Genomic DNA, 18,588 nt, shown 5'->3' on the forward strand with positions numbered 1-18,588 from the left:
AGTGCAATTTATTTGCCATGGGAAGCGGCTGCTGGAAGAGCTGAGGCAGAGCACTGTTACCACCCCCTCCTGCAGCCAGGCCGATTTTGAGAATTTATCGATGTGAGGAGCAAGTTCAATTGTATCCTAATGTTGTGTTATCCAAAAAACACGCCTATTCCATCAGCAGGACGTACCCGCAGCGTTGGAGCTGTGCTGTCACGGCTGGGTGAGTCGCAGCCTGGCTGTGCCTCTCCCCTCAAGGTGAGAAGTGCTGTGACTTCCCTTGTACAGGTGGGGAAATGGAAATCCAGGTGTTTTGGAACTGGGGTTTGGGTTCCTAATGGTTAACAGCAGCTTGGGAGATAGCTACAGTTCAGACCACCTCAGAGTCAGACTGAAAATACGGAATAATCCGTCTTTCCATCCCTGCTCCCTCTTATTTTGTAAAAAATATAAGCATTTGGAAGATTTCAACCCCCATTGTAGTCAGGGCCAGAAGAAAAACATTGCTACCCTTTCAGCCAGGTTCAAACTACTGTTTTTGGCCAAAGCTTTAAAACTGAGAGTGAGCTGAGCAGCTCAGCAATTTTTCTTCTTGCAGCACGTTGTTATGTTGCAGCAAATAGAAATCCTGGAGTCGATTAAATTCATCTTCAGGTCTCTACCTGGGAGAACAAACGCTTCAGAGTTCTCCTAGAACAGGGTTTAAGGTGTTTGCTAATACAAGGCACATGATGAATGTCTCTCTCCTTTCCCACAACCCCTGAGGTTAGTCTTGTCTTCATTATCAGTGGTAACTCAGCTGAGAACCATTTGTTACAACTGGGAGCCATTTGCTCATGATGAACTGGTTTAAGGACAGGCACAGGATGCTCTGGAAATCCTGCCTGCTTTATACAGGGATGTAAATAGGAATTTGCTTGAGTTCCTTAAAAACAAAGCTTGTATCAGAGGTGCTGATTTGAAGAAATACATTTGTATTTTTTTTAAATTTGTTTTTAAGCCGGTGAAATATTTGAGTTATACAGAGTTTTGTCAAAACTCATCTGGTACCTTTACTGATCAGACTACAATTGTCAAGGAAATTAACCCAGAAGTTTATTTTTAAGTTTATGTTTTTTCATTTTATTTGTAAAGTAACTGTTTGATATCCTTGTTTATTCTGTTGAAGTGCCTTGTGTCTTGTTAACAACTCAAAGGTTCAGAAAGCATGAGGCTGGCCCTAAAAACATGACAACAGCTTTGAGATAAAATGCCTACACATAGCTAGGTGAATAAATGTAATAAACCAACATGTATGTGTAATATGGTTTGGAGGCCTTCAACACCTCCAATTTTTATTTTTTAAAAACCAGGAACATAATTCTTAAGTTGAGCAGGAAGCTGTGGCTGTAAAACCCCCCTTCCTACTTCCTCTCTCTCACCAGTTACTAAATATTGCAAATCTCATAAACTGTGAAAGTTGGCAAATCAAAACATGGCTTAGGTTTGAGGCTGAGGGCCAGGAGATTGGAAAATGATATTACCTGGTTCATCAGTACCCGGTACATCAGTACCATGGAGCATCATCACTGAACGAGCTGCTGGGATTTGGTTTCTAGCAGGTACAAAGTGGGTTTCTCATATTCTGTCTTGCCACTCTCACTGTTCTTGATGGCATGCCATGCTATTTGGGAAAGGAAGAGCTGTTAGGGGTGCTACGGCTTGTCACTCATCAGCGTTTTTATACTGCTCCATGCCTAAATGCACTGTGGAAATGCAGTCTGGGCAAAGCCACTATAGGATGGGTGGGAAATTGTTCTGAAGCTGTGATGATCTCTTGGTTCCAGGTCAAAACACCAGGATCTGTGTGTATATATATGTATATGTATATATAATCAGTATTTTCAGGAACACCCCAGACTTTGAAAGAGGGTGTGTGTGTTAAATACAGGAAACACACCCAGCTGAGGAAAACCTAGGAGGCACCAGTGTCACTGGTTGAGGACCCTGGCACTTGTTGGGGACATGCAGTGGGCACCTAGGCAGCAACAGTTGGTCACCCAAATTGCAAATGGGGAACAGCTGGCTGCAGAGGTGGAGCAATGGGTTCTTAAAGGTGGTGGCCTGTAATAACAAGTGATATTAAGCTCTTGAGAAGGAGGTCTATGCTGTTCTGCTGTTCCTAACTGCTGAGCTCACTGGGCAGGAGGCACTTCTGGATTCAGCTCTGGCAAAGCCTAAGCTGGCGTGCTGTCTCATTTTGTGTGTAGGTATGGCTTTTCTATTGCCTTCTAGTCTTGTGAATCTCTGTTTATAGCAGCTGCTTTTATCCCAGCCATATTGAGTTTATCATAGCTTTTTAAAAAGATTCTGAGAATTGAAAACAGTTAAGACATGAAATGTGCTTTGTACTATATTTCTGTCCATCTGTAATGATAATTCCTTGTCTGTATGAGCATTGTTCACCTGAACAAGTGTTGCTTTTGTAGCCTGAACTGTAAAAGTCCAGATCTTTGGGAAGAAATTTGAAAGACATAAGAGCACTGCTGAGCTATGTATACACTGGTAATAATTGCTGCTATAACCAGACAGCAAATGTAAACCAAGAGCAACCGTTTGAGGAGTCTCATGTTCTGGGATGGAGGTTTTGCAGAAATGGGGTGAAGCTATTCTGCCTTGATATTCGGGCTAGCCCTGCCTTTAGATTGCATGAAAAAAAAAGAGGGGGGGGGGGGGGAAAGGGGGCAAAAAATCACCAAAAAACCCGCAAGCACAAAACCCAGTGGCTCTAAGGAGCTATTCCTAGAAGCAGAAGCCATCCAGATTTGAGCCTGGCACTGCTCTACCCCATAAATTGCAGCTGCAGTGAGGCAGGGGCTGTTCTCCAGCGGGTGCAAGGAGCCCGTGCCCGGTATGCACAGCACGCCCTGCTCCTGGGAGCGCTTCCAGGACAGCCAGAGTGGTCTTGATAAAGCAATACCTGGAAATAGGCTGCTGTCGGCATCCGGCTTCCAGGTACCCTTGTTTTTGGAACTGCTGGGTCTCTTGCCCAGTCCTTGTCCTCCTGGACACACTTAAGTGTGCTGTATTTCTCCAGCCTGGTGTGGGCTGCCTTTGGGACAAATCAGGGGGAGATAAAAACCTACAAGTGATGCAGGATGCAGCAAGGCTGACTGCACACAACTAGTTTAGAAGCTCTGGGAAGAACATTATTATATCCAAGAGAAGAAAAAAGGTTGTAGAAGTCTTTAGGAAGCTAATGTCATTCCTAGCATACAGGAGAAATTAAAGTGGATATATATATATATATATTTTTAAGTCTTAATCTGGTGAATGCTGACTGCATGCATACAGCACAACAAGCACTGCTTTTTGCCACAGATGAGCTGTGCATTTGTATGTCCCTTGGATTTGTATGTCCCTTGCAAATGTCTTTAGGTTGGTATGTGCTGTGTTGCTTTCCACAACTGCCTACGATTCCCCTGCCTGCCCTTGTTTGCTCCGAGAGTGGTGAATAGCAAAATCCCTGCACCTTCCCAGGATGTGGGTAGGCTCTTAGCAGTCATTTCTTCTTGATTTATTATTTCAGCAACCACTGCAAGAGCAGGCGCAGCTGGGACCCTGGCCTAACCCACCTCACCTCCCGAGAGCATCTCTCTCTCTGCTCCTCGGGCTAGGTGGGAGATGAAGGAAGCCTTTCCCAGGCCACCCTGACGTGGAAGCAGGGAGCTCTGGAGCACGCCTCACCTCCACGGGATGATCCACGCAGGAGCAGTTGCTCAGGAGCAGTTTGCAGGCTCCATCTCCGAGCGGTTTCAGCGATTTGGGAAGATCAGGGCCAGCCAATTTATCGCGAGGGCTTCGCTCGAGGCTTGCTGTCGGTTGGCATGGGCAGGCGGCTGTAAATAGTGAATAAATGAATGGAGCAGGCTCCGCTCTGGCATAAGCAGCAAGTCCTCCTGCTGCTTTCAGGGGGCATTGCATCAGAGCTGGATTTGGCTCCTCGGGAGGCGGCGTGAGCCAGTGGGCAAAGCAACAGGGGGAGGCAGAGACCTGGGTTTGCAACCCGCCTCTGCCACTGACTTCCAGCATCACCTTGGGCAAGTTATTTCTTCTCTCTGCCCTCGTCTCCCCTCCTCCCCAGCTTGCGTTTCTTTTGTTTCTGCGTGCTGTGAGCTCCTCAGAGGAGGGGCTGCGTTTTACAGCTGCGAGCGGTGTAAGGGACACGGCTACCACGCCGAAATAATTGGATGTCAGTCTGCAGAGCAGGAAAGAAAATGGTGCTGTAGCATTCTTGGGTCCTTTTGGGTAATGTAAGATATATCGTAAAGCACTTTGGCTGCAACAACAAAGCTTATTGATCAGCCCAGAGCATTCCAAATTGAGACTTTCTGCCCGAGAAGTAGCAGGATGAAGAATTAAAGTACTTACACAGGAGAATATTGTACATGAGTTATTGAGTAACCATCAGCCCTGCGCCAGCGCTGCTCAATTTCTCTGGACTGTGTGCAACTTCTGAACATTTTATCTTTTTCCTTCTGCTTTCGCAGGCTCGTGCCAGCTTCTGCAGCATATAAAGTAGGTGCTATTTTTATTGAATCTGGCTTTAATGTAGTAGATTTTTCACACGTGTGTTGGTTTTTATTGTTGGTCTCATTCCTGAACTTTCTGGCACCTCCAAGTGTAAAGTCAGTTATGTGCACATTGTTTGGCAGATGAATTTCTATTTCTGGGAATCATTTTCCTTCTAAAATGTATTTCTATATTAAAAATGTGATCTGTATCCATAAGTGAGATATACTGTCCTGCACCTCCAGCCCAAAGACTTCTGCAGCCAGAGGTCGCCAAGGCAGGGGGATGCAGCCTCGCGGGGAGACCTCCGCGGTCCAAGCCACAAGCACTTCTGTTAAGGTCTTGTTTTACTGACCCACTCTCTGTCTCAGAGCAGCAAAAATTCCTCTCTGATCTCGCAGGAGGGAAAACCCAGCCAGAAAGGGAGGATAAAAAGCACTGTCTTTCAGCGTTGCCTCCCTTCCCAGCTACTCTCCCTGCTAGATCAGAGCCCGTCTCGCCGAGCCCTACCGTCAGCCCCAGCACAGCTTTCTCCCAGCTGAGCTCCCTCCTGCCTTGGCAGCCCCTGGTCCTCCCTCCAGCATCCCCCAGCCCCACGTAAAAGGGTCTGGCTCGGGGAGCAGGCTGCCCACCCTTTGGAAGGTGCTGTCCCCCTTTCTCCATCTGCGCACAAGCTGCCAGGGAACAAGTAACCATGGCTGTGTGTGGTTTTCTCGCCTAGGGTGACCTGGAACACATCTGCAAAGCCCTCCAAAGTAGTAGGAATGTGCTCCGTTAGGACATGATTCATCCTGCATACCGCATGGGTGGCTGCTCAGGGAGAATTTTGACATTTGCATAGGCAGAGACTTTCCGCTTCTCGCTTGCCCTCCAACTCCTGCGCTCTGCCTGCTCGAGCAGGGGGGCTGCGGAGCCAGAAGGGATTTCCCCAAGCTGGAGCCGACCCGGCAGCAGTGGTTCTGTCCCACCACCTAAAAGGACAACAGTGAGCTCCAGGGGCAAGCTTAAGGTGAGAAGCTGCTCTCTGAAGGATGGCTTCAGCCCCTTAGGTCCAAGCAAAGCCGTCCGGAGCTGCTGTCCAGGGATCGATCAGGTATTTGGGAACTGCAGCCAGCCCCTGCGGGTAGGAAAATATTATTACAGTCCTACTGCTCAGGGAAAACCCGTGCCATGCCAAAGGTAAGTGATACGGACAGGTCTGAGTCACACACCCTGTGTCTGGGAAGGAAAAGGAGTTGGGCAACAGCACAGTTGTCTCTTTCTACCTTTGGGCTGCTCCCAGGTAAGTGGCTTTATCTCAGCAGCTGCAGTGTGAGTGGGCTGAACCACAGGCCAGCAAAGGACGGTGATGCTCTCGAGTTTGGGAGGCTGCTCGCTGCCTTTCACCACCTGACTGCGACCAGCGGTGCTTGTGGAGTGAGCAAGATGTGTGCCACTGCTGGATAAATGGGAAAGACGGAGGAATCGTGAATTAAGGTGAGGAAAGGTAACGGCTTGGTGACCGAAAATGTGATAGCTACACCCAACTGGATCTGAACTCTTGGGGGAAAAAAAAAAAAATCTTGCAGACCTCATCTTGCTTCTTGGGGCCAAATACAATTTAAGGGGTGGAAATGTGTAATGGATCTGTAATGGGTATACGGATTCAGTGAGGGAAACAATAAGGATGTACAACTTAGTTAGCTTGAACTTTGTGCTGCTCGCTTTGGCATCAAAACAGCATCTGGGCAATCCTAGCTCTTGGTGCAGGGATTATTATTTTTTAAATTATTTTTAAGATACTTCATTTAAATCCTTAAGTGTTGAGGGTAAAGAATAAATTTCAGGCTGTTCTCTAAAGTCTGCCCAAGCCAGGTCTGGTACTAAGTGCAATGTTCTTTAGAACATTTTCAACAAATTTAGTAAATAGGGATTTACCTATCCAGAAAGAAACCCTGATATAGAAAGTGACCCACTGCCAAGGAAGCTGTGAGTAAATACTGACCAGTCCTAAGCAGTGTGTGGAATTTATTGCAGTAGTATTTTCTTAATTACGGTATAAATTTGGTTTGAGACACAGATTTAATGCCTAGAAATACATTTGCTTTTTAATGTAATATTTTAGAAGCAGAGTTAGGGTCTGAAAAAAACAACATTCAAGTCAACAGAAACCCTCATTCTAGCTTAGGGAGGCTTCAGATCAACTCTGTGATCAGCACAAGTGTTCACAGTTGCCATCACCCCCACAGTGAGTCACCAACAGCAAAGTTGCTACTTTAGATTGCTCTTTTAACACACAATTCAAAGCCCTCAGATATTGTATCTAAAGAGAAATACTTACACAAGATGTGTATAAATATAAAGTTTATTCAGTATAGTGTTTAGAAAAATAAGTTCACATCATCTCAGAATACAAATAAAACACTTAATTGTCCAGGCACAAACCCCTATTACAGTACAACAAACATACATACTTTAGATCTCTTTGGTTGGGTAATTAAGCACAGCTACGTTTGATGATACACTCTGGGTCGGCATCATCTAACAGTGCAGTAAAGACTTCTGATTATTCCCTCCTCTAATGCGTACATTCCGCTTAAATTTCTTATTTGTTGTAAGGCACAATAAACCCATATCACAGAAATAACTGGTTAGTTCTGGACAAACAGTACATGCAGCAAAAGAACAAACATCCTCTGAACGTGAATCCCGAAAGTCAGGAGATTCACCCTCCTCCTTGAGTTCAGAAATGTAAGAAGCTAGTTTTAAATTATATGAAACATACAAGTAAGATATAAAATCCTTCAAGATAATAACTGCTAGGAGATACAGGAAGACTTCAGGTCTCCTTGCTTGTAAAATGTCATTGATTTTGTTTCTGGACTTACTAGAATTATTATTTTTTATGATTTGAGATGCTGCTTGACCACAAACACTACAGGATTCATGCCCCTGGGAGTTCTGCACATTTGTTTCACATGAAACTGGAGGGATGCACCCTGTTGGCTGTTTGTCTGTCCTTGGTAAGAAAAGTGCACGGGCACTGGAAATCTACATACAGGAAAAATTCCTGTGCACATGGGGCCAAATTCTGCCTCGCTTAATTTAACTGACCACGGTTATTGTGGTGGATCTCCCCATTATTGTCATTAATCTTGATAATGACAACTCTAAAGATGCTTCCAGCCTTACTTCTGGGGAAAATAGCTTTCTGAATGCGTCTTCCTGAATCCACAGGCAGGGTAAAGCAATAAAGGGAAAGAGGTATACGCTTGGATAGATGGTTGCTGTTCAGTTATAACTGTCTGAGTATCAGCCTAGTGAACCGCTTCGTGCTGCCACTGCGTACCGGGCCAAATCCGTCCCTGATCCAACTCCAGTGAAATGCATGGACCACATTCTCAGCTGGGGTGAAATGACATTAGTCAGTGGAACTGTGCTCGTTAGTCCCAGCCGAGGACCTGGCCGATAGATGCCCACCGTTTATGTGGCTGAAATGTCCTTTTAGGTAAGACCACAGGAATAATGCTGCAAATAGTCCAGACAGAGCATGTGATTCGGTACATTTCTGGTTCTCTGCGAAAGTCTGGGTGAAATAGAGGCAGCTTTAATTAAAAGTAGTAAAGAACAAAGATTTTTTTTTTTAACGTTCATGCTTTTTAGGAATTTGCTTAAACTTTAAGCATATTTTTCCAAGCTGAGTCTGGGACCAGAAAAGTAGTAGAATTTGGCAACGTTTCCTGTAAGATTTCCAGTGGACTTACAAGTTACAAACATACGTGAAGTTGAAATGATCCTTTATTCTCATCTGTAACAGGGAGGGAGGAGAAGTATTTACGCAGGATAGACAGTTTTCATTTAAACAACAGAACGGGGTAATAGGGACTGTCTGTGAGATTCAGGATGCTCACTGCCATTAATGCACGTGGGAGATGAGCATCCGTATCTCCTAAACACCACGTAAAATCCTCAGTCAGGAAACAGTGGAGCAATGCCTTATTTACAGCAGCTGAAGATCTGGCCCCAGATGCTGCTCGGGGCTTTGTGTACTGTCTAGGTAGGGCCGTTAGCTTTCTTGCTTGAGGGCCACAAAACCCAACCCTTAATTTACAGTAGGAGGAAAACTACCATTTAAATATCTATTTTAGAAACACTGTACCGTGCAATGAGTCTTTATATTGTGCATATGTACCTGCAGAAAACATGAGGTTACACCTGCATCATCTGGAGGGAATGACACTTATTTTCAGTGGGAGAAAGAAAGAGTAAAACCTAATAACAAAATAAGTTACTCGATATCTGGAAGACAAATAGATTAATCTTACTTTGTCCCAAACCGCTGCTTTTACGTACATCCTCCGCTCCCCCAAAGGAATGGGAGGTTTCCTATTTGAAGTACCAGACACTCCAAGATACGCACCACTGTAACAACACGCACAGTTTTTACATCAACTGTGCTGCAAAGCCATGGGATTCAGAGCCTCAGTAACACAATGAATGCAAAGGAGGAAAAAAAAAAAAGTAACATGTACTGGCGTAACACCACAGTCTTTTCATTTATGGGACCTGATTGCTTCAACAACTGACAGAGTGCTCTGAAATATTCTCTAGCTTGCCTTTAAACATAATCTGAGCTTCGCAGACCAAATGTCAAGCCCTGAACAACCCCTTCAGAGCCACGCACAGCTCTCGCTCCATGCACACGTTCTCCATTAACGCGACAACACAGGGTCCTTCCAATTTTCCAAACAGTTGATCAATTAATGCAACGCAGATATGGCTACTGTGACCATCATTATCTTGGTTTTACAGGTGAAGAAGAGGGGGGGAGCACAGTGTCCGTGCTGGAGCCCAGCAAGGTACTCAGATAAACCCCCAGAGCAGAGAGGAGAGCTCTGGACTATCCAATTCCCTGCTCAGGCAGAGATCCCCTGAGCGTCAAGGAAGTTGTGCCAGGGGAACATACAGCTCCATGTTCTGCTTGTGATAATCTCCGCTTTAAAGTGCCTGCCTTGGACACCCTTTTTGCTTGGGTGCACGTGGGGACAGCCAACTGCTTATGGGCTGCTGCTGTTTGCAAGGCACCGCTGACTCCTTAGAGCTGCACAGTGCATGCCTCGCACGCTTGCTCCTCCCTTTCTCTGCACTTTTCCCTGCAACCCCCGACTCTCTGGCTCGCGGTGTAAAACTACAGCGCTCACCAGCAGAGCTCAGCTTGGAGATTTCACAAAATACCTTGCAAAACATGCTGCTTTGGATATAGTGCAAAACAACAGCCAGGATGTCCATGCCACGCTCGTGGCGTGCAGGAAAAACCTTCGGTCCTTAAAGTCTTTCCACGGAACCAGGTAAAAACCAAGACAGAAACAGACTGGGATGTGCTACCTCTGTTCTCTTTCCTTTCAGTTTTGTTTTTTTTTTTTTGTCCTTTACGAGTGTTTTTTTGTCTTGGGCCTGATGCGGAGCCCACGGAAGTGTATGAAAAACGTTCCCATTGCCTTCCAAAGGCTCCGGACCAGGCCCCCAGTGAGGATGAATACATGCCTTAGCTACTGTATATATTCACATTAGAATAAGAGATACAAATAAAACAGAAACACAAAGACTAACAGCATGTCATTTTTATACACCTGTAGTATTATTATTATTCTCTTAAAGCTTAAGGATGTGCTTTTCCATGCTACAAAAATTCCTCTGGAGGAAAGGCGAAATGTGTTCCACCTGCCTCGAGCCTGCCTGCTCCTGCTGCCCCGGCCGAGGGGCGAAGAGGGAAGGACCTGTCGGGCAGCTGCAGCCCCCACCGTCAGCCCCCGTGCTGCTTATTCTGGAAGGATACATAAATACACGCTTAAGTGCACTCCTGGATGGGGGCCTGCTTGCTGAAGAGCAGCTGAAGCTCTCCCACACGGGCTGGTTGGCCAAGGGGGCCGTGTAAACACGGGACTCCCCTCCCTGGCCCTCCCAGCCAACCTTTCACACTCATCTGCCCCAGGCAGGAGCCAAGATCTTTCCCTCCGCATGGCTGTGCTGCCCGTGGGCCCTCCACCGACTCCTCCTGCCCGGCTTACGCGGCGCAGAGAACCTATCTTTGGCTCCCTGCACCGCTGGTAAATGTCACCCACCACGACCAAAAGACTTTAACTCTTTCTTCTTACTCGTGCAAGTAGGGGCACTGAAGTCAGCAGGTCTACTTGCAAAAGTAAGGCATCAGGATTTGGCCCTGAGGACGGATATTTGCAAGTCAGTGTTTGTATTCCTCCTGCTACTGTGCTTTAGTAACAAAGATAAGGCCACTAGGAAGAAAGGCACATGGAATTCTGTAAAAAATACACACAAAAAAAAAGGTTCAACTAATTTGCAAATTACTAACAAAACAAACAAAAAACCCCTGAACACAAAGACAGAGGGGGTAGAGACAAGGACCTCCTGGGTTTGTGAGACTGGGAGCTCATCTTCTAGCTTCAGTGTGATTAACATTTTACTTTTACAGTCTATTGCTTGAAAAACTACAAAAAAAGTAAAACCTTGTCAGAAATAACTACGTTTACTTCCTGCTCAAACAATAAAAATAAATTAAACAGCCAGAAAACGTTTTCCTTTTCAATGCACTGTGTCTAAAGTAAAAGGGAACATAAACCATAAATAAAATCCATTGTACTAATTTAAAAAAAAAAGTCTCCTTTATAAGAACTGAAACAATATTTACATTCATACTGGAGAGAAAGCTTCTGAGTTGCATAATTAGAGTTTCAGATGATGCTTTTCTGGTGCACTGACAAAATGCTAGCTGTAGCATTTAGAAACCTGTAAGTGTTTGATGCGAGATTTTTGGTATGAACACAAGTCTGCTGGAAAAAAGCAAACACACCAGTTACAAGATTATTCATGATTTTGTTTCGTTTCTTAACCTCAGACAACAAAAAAGTGGCCTGTGAGGTATCGTCTAGAGTTCTTAAAAATTTTTCAATGCCCATGGACTAGAAGTAAACAGCGAAAATGACTGCATCGTTTCTACCTTTTCAGAGCGAGATTTTTGTTTTCTACCTAACGTTAGGAGTGTATACTTACTGTTGAGAGCATGTTGTACTATGGAGAGTCTACTTAAATTATCAGCGGAGTAGCAGTTAGCCAAACCTGTACCCATTCGTTTGGTACTTCCCCTGGCGTTTCCTTTCTCCTTTAATCTGCTTAAAAGAGAATACTGCATGCAAACCAAGTGCGGCAACCTAATTCCATTGCCGGAGATTCCTCTGTACATTAATTCAGACCATGTAAATGTTCTTCTATTTTCTTTAAATGAAAAAAAAAAAAAACAAAACAACACAACCAAACACCCCTCTTGGTGCTTGTTAGGGCCTCAACAGGAGACTTATCTAGTGAAACAGAAAGCAAAAAAAAAATTACAAGTCTTGCATATCTTCATCCATCTGAACTGTCTGCAGTTTGGCAAGCTCCTTTTTGTCCGTTTCCAGTTCTTCACAAACCGTGTCAACCATGTTACTCATAACATATTTGGATTTTGAATCCAGCATCATTAAGTTGCCGGTTGACTTACTTTCCGAATTAGGCAAGAAATTCTCCTTGACATCGGGTACAGCTTGCAGAACCAACCTGTGCTCTCTGACAAAATCTTGATGTACTTGTGCAGACGGGTGGCTGACACGGTCTCCGGTTGCAGAAACTATTTCTCCAAGTGCGGGCTGTGCTGTAGAAATGGACAAGAGATCTTGACTGGTAATGAGCGAACAGTTCTGAAGGGTTGCATAGTTAGTGTTGCTGATAGATATCACGGTGGAGGTACTGGTTACAGGCGATGACATGGACTGGCTCTCTGAGATACCAGAGTTCAGTTCTGCAGCATTTAAAAGAGTGGGTGGTGTGAGGGAAAAATTATGTGAGGGCGTTACATTCACTAACGAGGAGGCCAGGTACTGGAGCCCTCCGCTGGATATATTTTCAGAAGACATGTTTACGTTTAGTTGCGTGTTCTGACTGACTGGCATTAACTGAGAAAACACAAGGCTTCTCTCCAGTCCTTCTTGCTTAGCAGATCCTACCGTCTGACCTGAATTGGGAACTGTATAAACGACCGCGCTCGGAGTGAGGGGGCTGAAGAAAACCTTTCCTTGTTGCACTGTTGAAGAGTCGCTCGTAAAAGTTCCCCCATCAGATGTGCTGGGATTTACTGAAACGTTACCTAGGGAAAGGGAAGCAAAAGAGAGGAAAATACAGATTACAGATGGCAGGGAGCTCTGCAGTCATTTTCTTAAGACACTTTGGTCCTCTTATCTTTGAGGTATGTACATATACCAATATTTCATGCAACACAGAACAGCATTGCTTATAACAGGTGAGAGAAAATTTGGTATGAAGAAATAAAAGCTTCTGTTAATAGAAACCGCTTCTAGAAAGAAAAAAAAAAAAATAGGTTCTGGTATATTAGGTCTCTTTCAGGCTCTCATTAAGGGGCAAACAGTCCCTAGCCACGTGATTAAAATGAACGTGCTTTGGCCCTCACTAGTTGCCACCACTCAATTTCTATCTAAGAATAGCAGCATGGAAAGCTATTAAAGATAGTTCGGTGACAGACTCCAACTTGTGTGTGGGAAACCGTAGACACGTCACATAAAACACGCTATTGCTGGGCAGAATCTACCTGAGTAACCTGCAGGGAAAAGTTCAAACAACAGCTCCTACCAGGCTGCCTCTGTAGTCAGTCAGGCATTTAGATGCGGTGCCGTTCACCTCGCTTCATCGCCTATTTCTAGAAGCCTCACTCCACTCTAGCCACCAAACAGCGTAAAGCCACCCAGCGAGCAGCTACCCTGTCAGAAAGCCATGGGACTGCTCACACGATGTCCCAGCTAACCAGGGCAAGAACAGGTGGCCAGCCAAGACCTGAAGCTGGTTTCACTGAGCATGCCTTCTTGGTTATCGTTAGGACCATTCCTAAAATAAGATATGCTGGCTCTTGGGACAGGGCTTCACTTTAAACACCTCTCTTTCTCAAAAGCTCTTTAAGAGTTATATTTGAGAGTACAATTGAAGATACCTCAGTTTTTTTAACAGCACTGAAGGCGCATCTCACCAGGGGAATAGTTTAGGTCCTTGTTTATTTCCATTATTCAATCGTGATGATTTTTTGAAAGATTTACTCATATGTGTAAACCAGGAGAATAAAGTGAGGCAACTGAAGGTTACCTGGCAATAACGTATCATTTACTGCAGCTTACTTAAAACAGTCTGCAATGCACTTCACTTGGAACATGCAGCAAGCTATCCGTCCTTCTCATGTTAAAAAAAAAGAGAGAAATCAAAGCAGCAAACCAGCTCTCTTGACTTTTCTCTGCACCAGACTAGACATATGGTGGATCAGTCTCCGGTGGGAATTGGTATTTTCAACACTGGGGAAAAAAATCTTCAGTGCATGGCTTATTATGCCCTGATTGTCCCATATTAAGGGACAGAACTTTCTTTCTCAGCTCTGCTGGCTGTCAGCTTATACCTTGGAGCATGTGGATTAAACAGCTTTTGTAATTACAGGTGGTATTCAGACCAAATGTCTGATGCTTTCTAATCTTGGTTAAACTAATTACCAGTAATTTCCAGTGACTATAAGTGCCACATTTTAGGATTTTGTAATTTTGTACCCATTTAAAGTGTGCCTGTACAGCTTCAGCATTCCTATGTTATTTTAACAGCAACAGCAATTAACTCCCTGCACACATTTGACTGAAACAAGCTAATGAGAGCACCACTTGATTTTCCTTGTAGTGCTCCTGGAACTACAGCAATTCATTCAAGTTTAATCATTTTCATAACCAAAGATACAGTGGTTAATAAGTAACAACGTTTTCCAGTTCTGCTTTATAACTGACCTGCTTCAAAATAACAATCCAGAGCTGGAGTTGCATTCCCTACGATTCTTCCTCCCTGGCCAGAAGCTTCACTCTATGGTATGTTAAGACAAACTCTAAGGCAAACTCGGGGAGGAGCCTGCACACTTGGCATGTGAACCTGCGATGACATATTTCCCTTGGACTGAGGGCAGTTCTATCCAAATACCCTTGCATTTTGTATCTACAAGCTATTACATACTCCTATTGTTTCCCTGCAGTTTAATCGTTCTTAATTATAGGACAGAAAGCGTATGAGTGTAACTGCTTGGTCTTGTTGTGTCTATAGTCATTTAAAATTTATTTATGAAATGGTTTGGTTAAAAAAAACAGCACGCAAGACAACCACCACAAGAACAACAACGGTAACAGCTTCCAGCTGCAGCAGTTTTCATTTTTATAAACTTTCTCATTAAAAAAAATTCAACAGCAAATGGGGAATATTTTGAATTACTGAAACGTGTAAAATTGACAAACATTTGTAAAGATTAATACCATGGGCTTCAGAGAACACTACGAGATAAAAAGAGTGTAAAACACCAGATTTCCTTCCCTGCTCTTGGTAAAGAAGCTCGGTTCTCATGTAATATATAATTATGCTCCTACCCAGGAGCATAATCCACAGAGAAGGATGCGGGATACATTATAAAGGAACGCAAAACAGTACTTGATGTACTGTGCGCAGCTGGGGCCAAGGTATAATGATGGTACATCAGAGGAAAAGTATTATAGGTCCTGAGTATTATAGGTCCTGAAATACGAGGTGTGCCCAACCCCCATTTTCTCTTGTAGCTTTCCCTGTAACAAACAAAACTTTTACCTTGTGAAGCTGCCACAGAAACAGGAGGCAGCTGCAGAGAAGAAAAACCGATGCTTCCGTTCAGCAGCTGGCCATTTGTTCCTGAATTAGGGATCTGGACAATGCCATACTGGTTTATTTGGACAGGAGCAGTAAAAGTAACTACAGAGCCTCCATCTTGGGAAGCAACAGTTTCTACGCTTTCCCTTTTCACTTCTGAGCTTGGTATCAATCCTGGGAATGAGACCGGTATGTTGCTGGGGCTGAACGTGGCGGCTGCTGCTGTGTTAGGGACTGAAGCCTGAAGGAGTTTGAAGTCCTTAACATCTTCTGAAGATGACGACAATATGTCAGTAATGGATACCCCGTTGCTCACAACGCTCGAAGTGGTTTTGGGTGAATTTAAAGTTACTGTCTGGGAAGCCCCCACGCTGAGTCCATTGAGAATTACACCATTGGGTCCCTGAAGAAAAGAGCTACCATTGAGAAAGACAGGAGAAGTACTGGCAGGCACAAGGTTTCCATTCAACAAGACACCAGATGAGCTCAAGGCTATTTTAGTGTTTCCAAGCTGCTGCATGTACACAGGCTCCATGTGGCTGGGAAGGCTGAGGCTGGTAACTCCATCGGACGAGCTGGAGAGCGGATGTGGAGATAAATCCTCCTGCCCCTTACTGGATTCATCTTCCGTGCTAGGGTTGCCGTCTGACTCGCTAGGGGAAGAGATGGAGAGATGACATTGCATTACCAGGGCACACCAGTGAGCTCTGGACCAAAGGAGATGCCTTGCTTCGATATGGGTCAGGGGAGTTTGTCCAAACCGCTTTTAATTTCTATGCTTTGCCTCAAAGCATGTTTTAAAGGCAGTCTGAGATCGAGGCAAGGATTTCTTAGACCAGAACACACCAAAACCACCCACCGGCCGGCGTGAAACTTTACAGACTGATTACAGCCTCATAAACAGACCCCCCCTCGGCCGCCCGCTACCCCAAACAACCTGGGGGCGACCGCCTCGGGCCCACCACCCCAAGAAAGGGGGCTGCACGTGTGAGAGCAACCCGGCGGCCCCGGGAGCAGCCATTTGGGAACTTGCTCCGTGGCAGCCTGGGGAGGTAGAGGCAGGCCAGGAAGCTCCAGCCCGACCCTCCCGAGCTCCGCAGGCAGCGCCGGAGGCCCACGGGCGGCGGGGGAGGCCCTGCCTCAGCCAAGGGGGGGAGCTGAGGGGGACCCGCAGAGCCCCTCCTGCCGGAGCAGCGCCTGTTTTTTTTTTTATTTTTTTTTTTTTCTACTGACTTGTCCGCCCGGGCTCGCATTTTTTTGGCTGCTCCCTCCCTTCCCCCTCCGCCCTTTGATGTGTCCCGAGGAGAGGGGGCCGCGGCTGCACAATCGCGCCCTTGGTTGAGAAATGCCTTGGGGCCCTTCTCGCTGCTGCCGCTGCCTTTTTTTTTTTTTTTTTTTTTTTGCCTTTTTTTTTTCCTCTCCCTTCTCTTTCCTCCTCCTTTCCCCGCTCTTTCTTGCTCTTTCTCCCTCCTCTCCGAGGGAGGGCAGAGCCCCGGAGGTCACCTCCACCTGCCCGCCTCAGCCCCGGCCGCTCCGACACCGACACCGGGGAGCGGGGGGCACCGGGATAAAAGTTTCCCCTTCCCCGAGCCGAACCGGGAGAAGCTCCCGTTCCCCAGGGGGGGCTGCTCGGAGGCCCCGAGGCCCATTTCGGCTTCTCTCAGACCGGGCCCGGCCCCGTTTTTCCCCCCCCCAACCCCCGGCTCTTGAAACCCGAGCCCGGCCCGCTCCCGAGTCAGGTTTCAAAACAGAGCGGGACCCCACACCCCCGCGCGTCAATGATTAACTCTGTCAGGCGCAATCCTTAAATAAAAACAACGAGGAAACAAATAGTGTGTGTGTTTATGTGTGTGTGTGTGTCCCTCTTCTCCTCGTCCTTCCACACACCCCCCCCCAAGGGGCTGGAGGGGGGGGGGGGGGGCCCGGAGGAGAAGTTCTCCTTGTGGCCGCCTCCCCTTGGGGCTGGGCGAGCGTGGGGGGGAACGGGGAGGGGGGAAGGAGGGGAGGCCGGGGCACGGCGAAGGTAAGCGCCATGTTTGCGAAGGGAAGAAAGAGCCGGGAAAAGGGAAGGCGGCGAGATGGGGGGCGGGGAAGTGAAGGGGGAAAAAAAAAAAAAAAGAAAAAAAAAATAAAGGGAAAAAAAAAAGAAAAAAAAAAGTTTGCGCTCACCTCTTGGACTGCGTCTCCGAAGGGTTGCGGTCCCGCTGCCTGCGGTTCTTGAACCAGTTGCTGACCTGGGTGAGGGACAGCCCGGTGATCTTGGCCAGGTTGCGCTTCTCGGCCGGCGAGGGGTAGCGGTTCTGCTTGTAGAGCTCCTTGAGCGCGTTGCGGGACTTCTCCTTGAAGCAGTACACCGTCTCCTCGCCGTCCCAGATCGTCCTGGGCAGAGGGTATTTCCTCCGCAGCCTGTACTTGTCCACCGCCCCCAGGGGTCTGCCCCGGGCTCGCTCCGCCTCGGTGTAGCGAGCTTTGTACCAGAGCTCCTGCAGCAGCGGGTGGTTGGACGAGTCGAAGTTGTGGCTCTCCAGGATGCTGTAGAGCTCGGCGTAGATGCCCTGGTGGAAAGCCACCAGCGCCCGGGCTTTCATCAGGCTCTCGTTGCCACGTAGCAGATCGCTTGGGGGCAAAGACCACAGGAACCTGGCCAGGCGGTCCAGGTTCCCACCTTGCTGCAGCGCCTCGCACACGCAGGCGACGTGGTCCGGGGAGAAAGCCAGGGGGGTCTGCGAGGAAGACGACGACGACGAGGACGAGGAGGAGGACGACGACGAGGAGGAGGAGGAGGAGGAGGACGAGGAAGGCGAGGCGGCGGCCGCAGCGTGGTGGTTCCTGGCCAGGAGCTCGGTGTGGAGCAGGACCTGCTCGGCGGCCGCCTCCTCCCCGCCGTGCTCCACGGGGAACGGGGCGGCGGCGGCGGGGGGGGGCGGCGGCGCCGCGGGGTTCAGGGCTCCCGCCGCCGCCCCGTCGGGGGGCACGGCTTCGGAGAGCATTTCCATCACATTTTCCTGCTTGATCTCCACCGCGCTCGTGATCTCGGCCGTGGGGGAGGCAGAAGACATGGTTTGTTTTCCTTGTTTTTTTTTTTTTTTTTCTCCTCTCCCCTTTTTTTTTTTTTTCCTCTTTGCAAAGTCCACTCCTCCTCCTCCTCCACCTCCTCCTCCTCCTCCTTTCGGCCGGCTGCTAGCCGATCAGGTTTCCTCCCGGCCACGCACCGACCATTAACGACCGCTGCCGTGGCCAAGCCGTGCAATCGGGCTCCGCTCCGCCGCTCCCCCCAGCGTGACTCCCGGCCCCGCCGCAACACTATATGGCCCCGCC

The 18,588-nt window shown here is 47.1% G+C and overlaps 1 protein-coding gene across 1 annotated transcript; it reads right to left on the reverse strand.

The window, feature by feature from the left end:
* Positions 1–11,869: 11,869 nt before the first annotated feature.
* SIX4 (SIX homeobox 4) lies at positions 11,870–18,372 on the reverse strand. The gene is made up of 3 exons (XM_032188144.1): positions 17,440–18,372; positions 15,232–15,923; positions 11,870–12,712 (listed from the first exon to the last, which is right to left on the reverse strand). Exons 1-3 carry the CDS (start codon positions 18,327–18,329, stop codon positions 11,916–11,918), a joined length of 2,379 nt encoding a protein of 792 aa, XP_032044035.1. The 5' UTR covers positions 18,330–18,372; the 3' UTR covers positions 11,870–11,915.
* Between the last annotated feature and the right edge of the window lie 216 nt (positions 18,373–18,588).

The sequence above is a fragment of the Aythya fuligula genome, chromosome 5 (assembly GCF_009819795.1).
Source record: "Aythya fuligula isolate bAytFul2 chromosome 5, bAytFul2.pri, whole genome shotgun sequence".
In the NCBI taxonomy this organism is placed as follows: domain Eukaryota; kingdom Metazoa; phylum Chordata; class Aves; order Anseriformes; family Anatidae; genus Aythya; species Aythya fuligula.

Bases quoted from the DNA above. Each gene is read 5' to 3' on its own strand.
- SIX4 (XM_032188144.1), bottom strand. From the start codon at position 18,329: ATGTCTTCTGCCTCCCCCACGGCCGAGATCACGAGCGCGGTGGAGATC. The intron at 15,924-17,439 runs GTGAGCGCAAAC...CTCTTCCCCTAG, and splicing joins TCGGAGACGCAGTCCAAGAG to CGAGTCAGACGGCAACCCTA. The intron at 12,713-15,231 runs GTAAAAGTTTTG...CCCTTTCCCTAG, and splicing joins TTCTGTGGCAGCTTCACAAG to GTAACGTTTCAGTAAATCCC.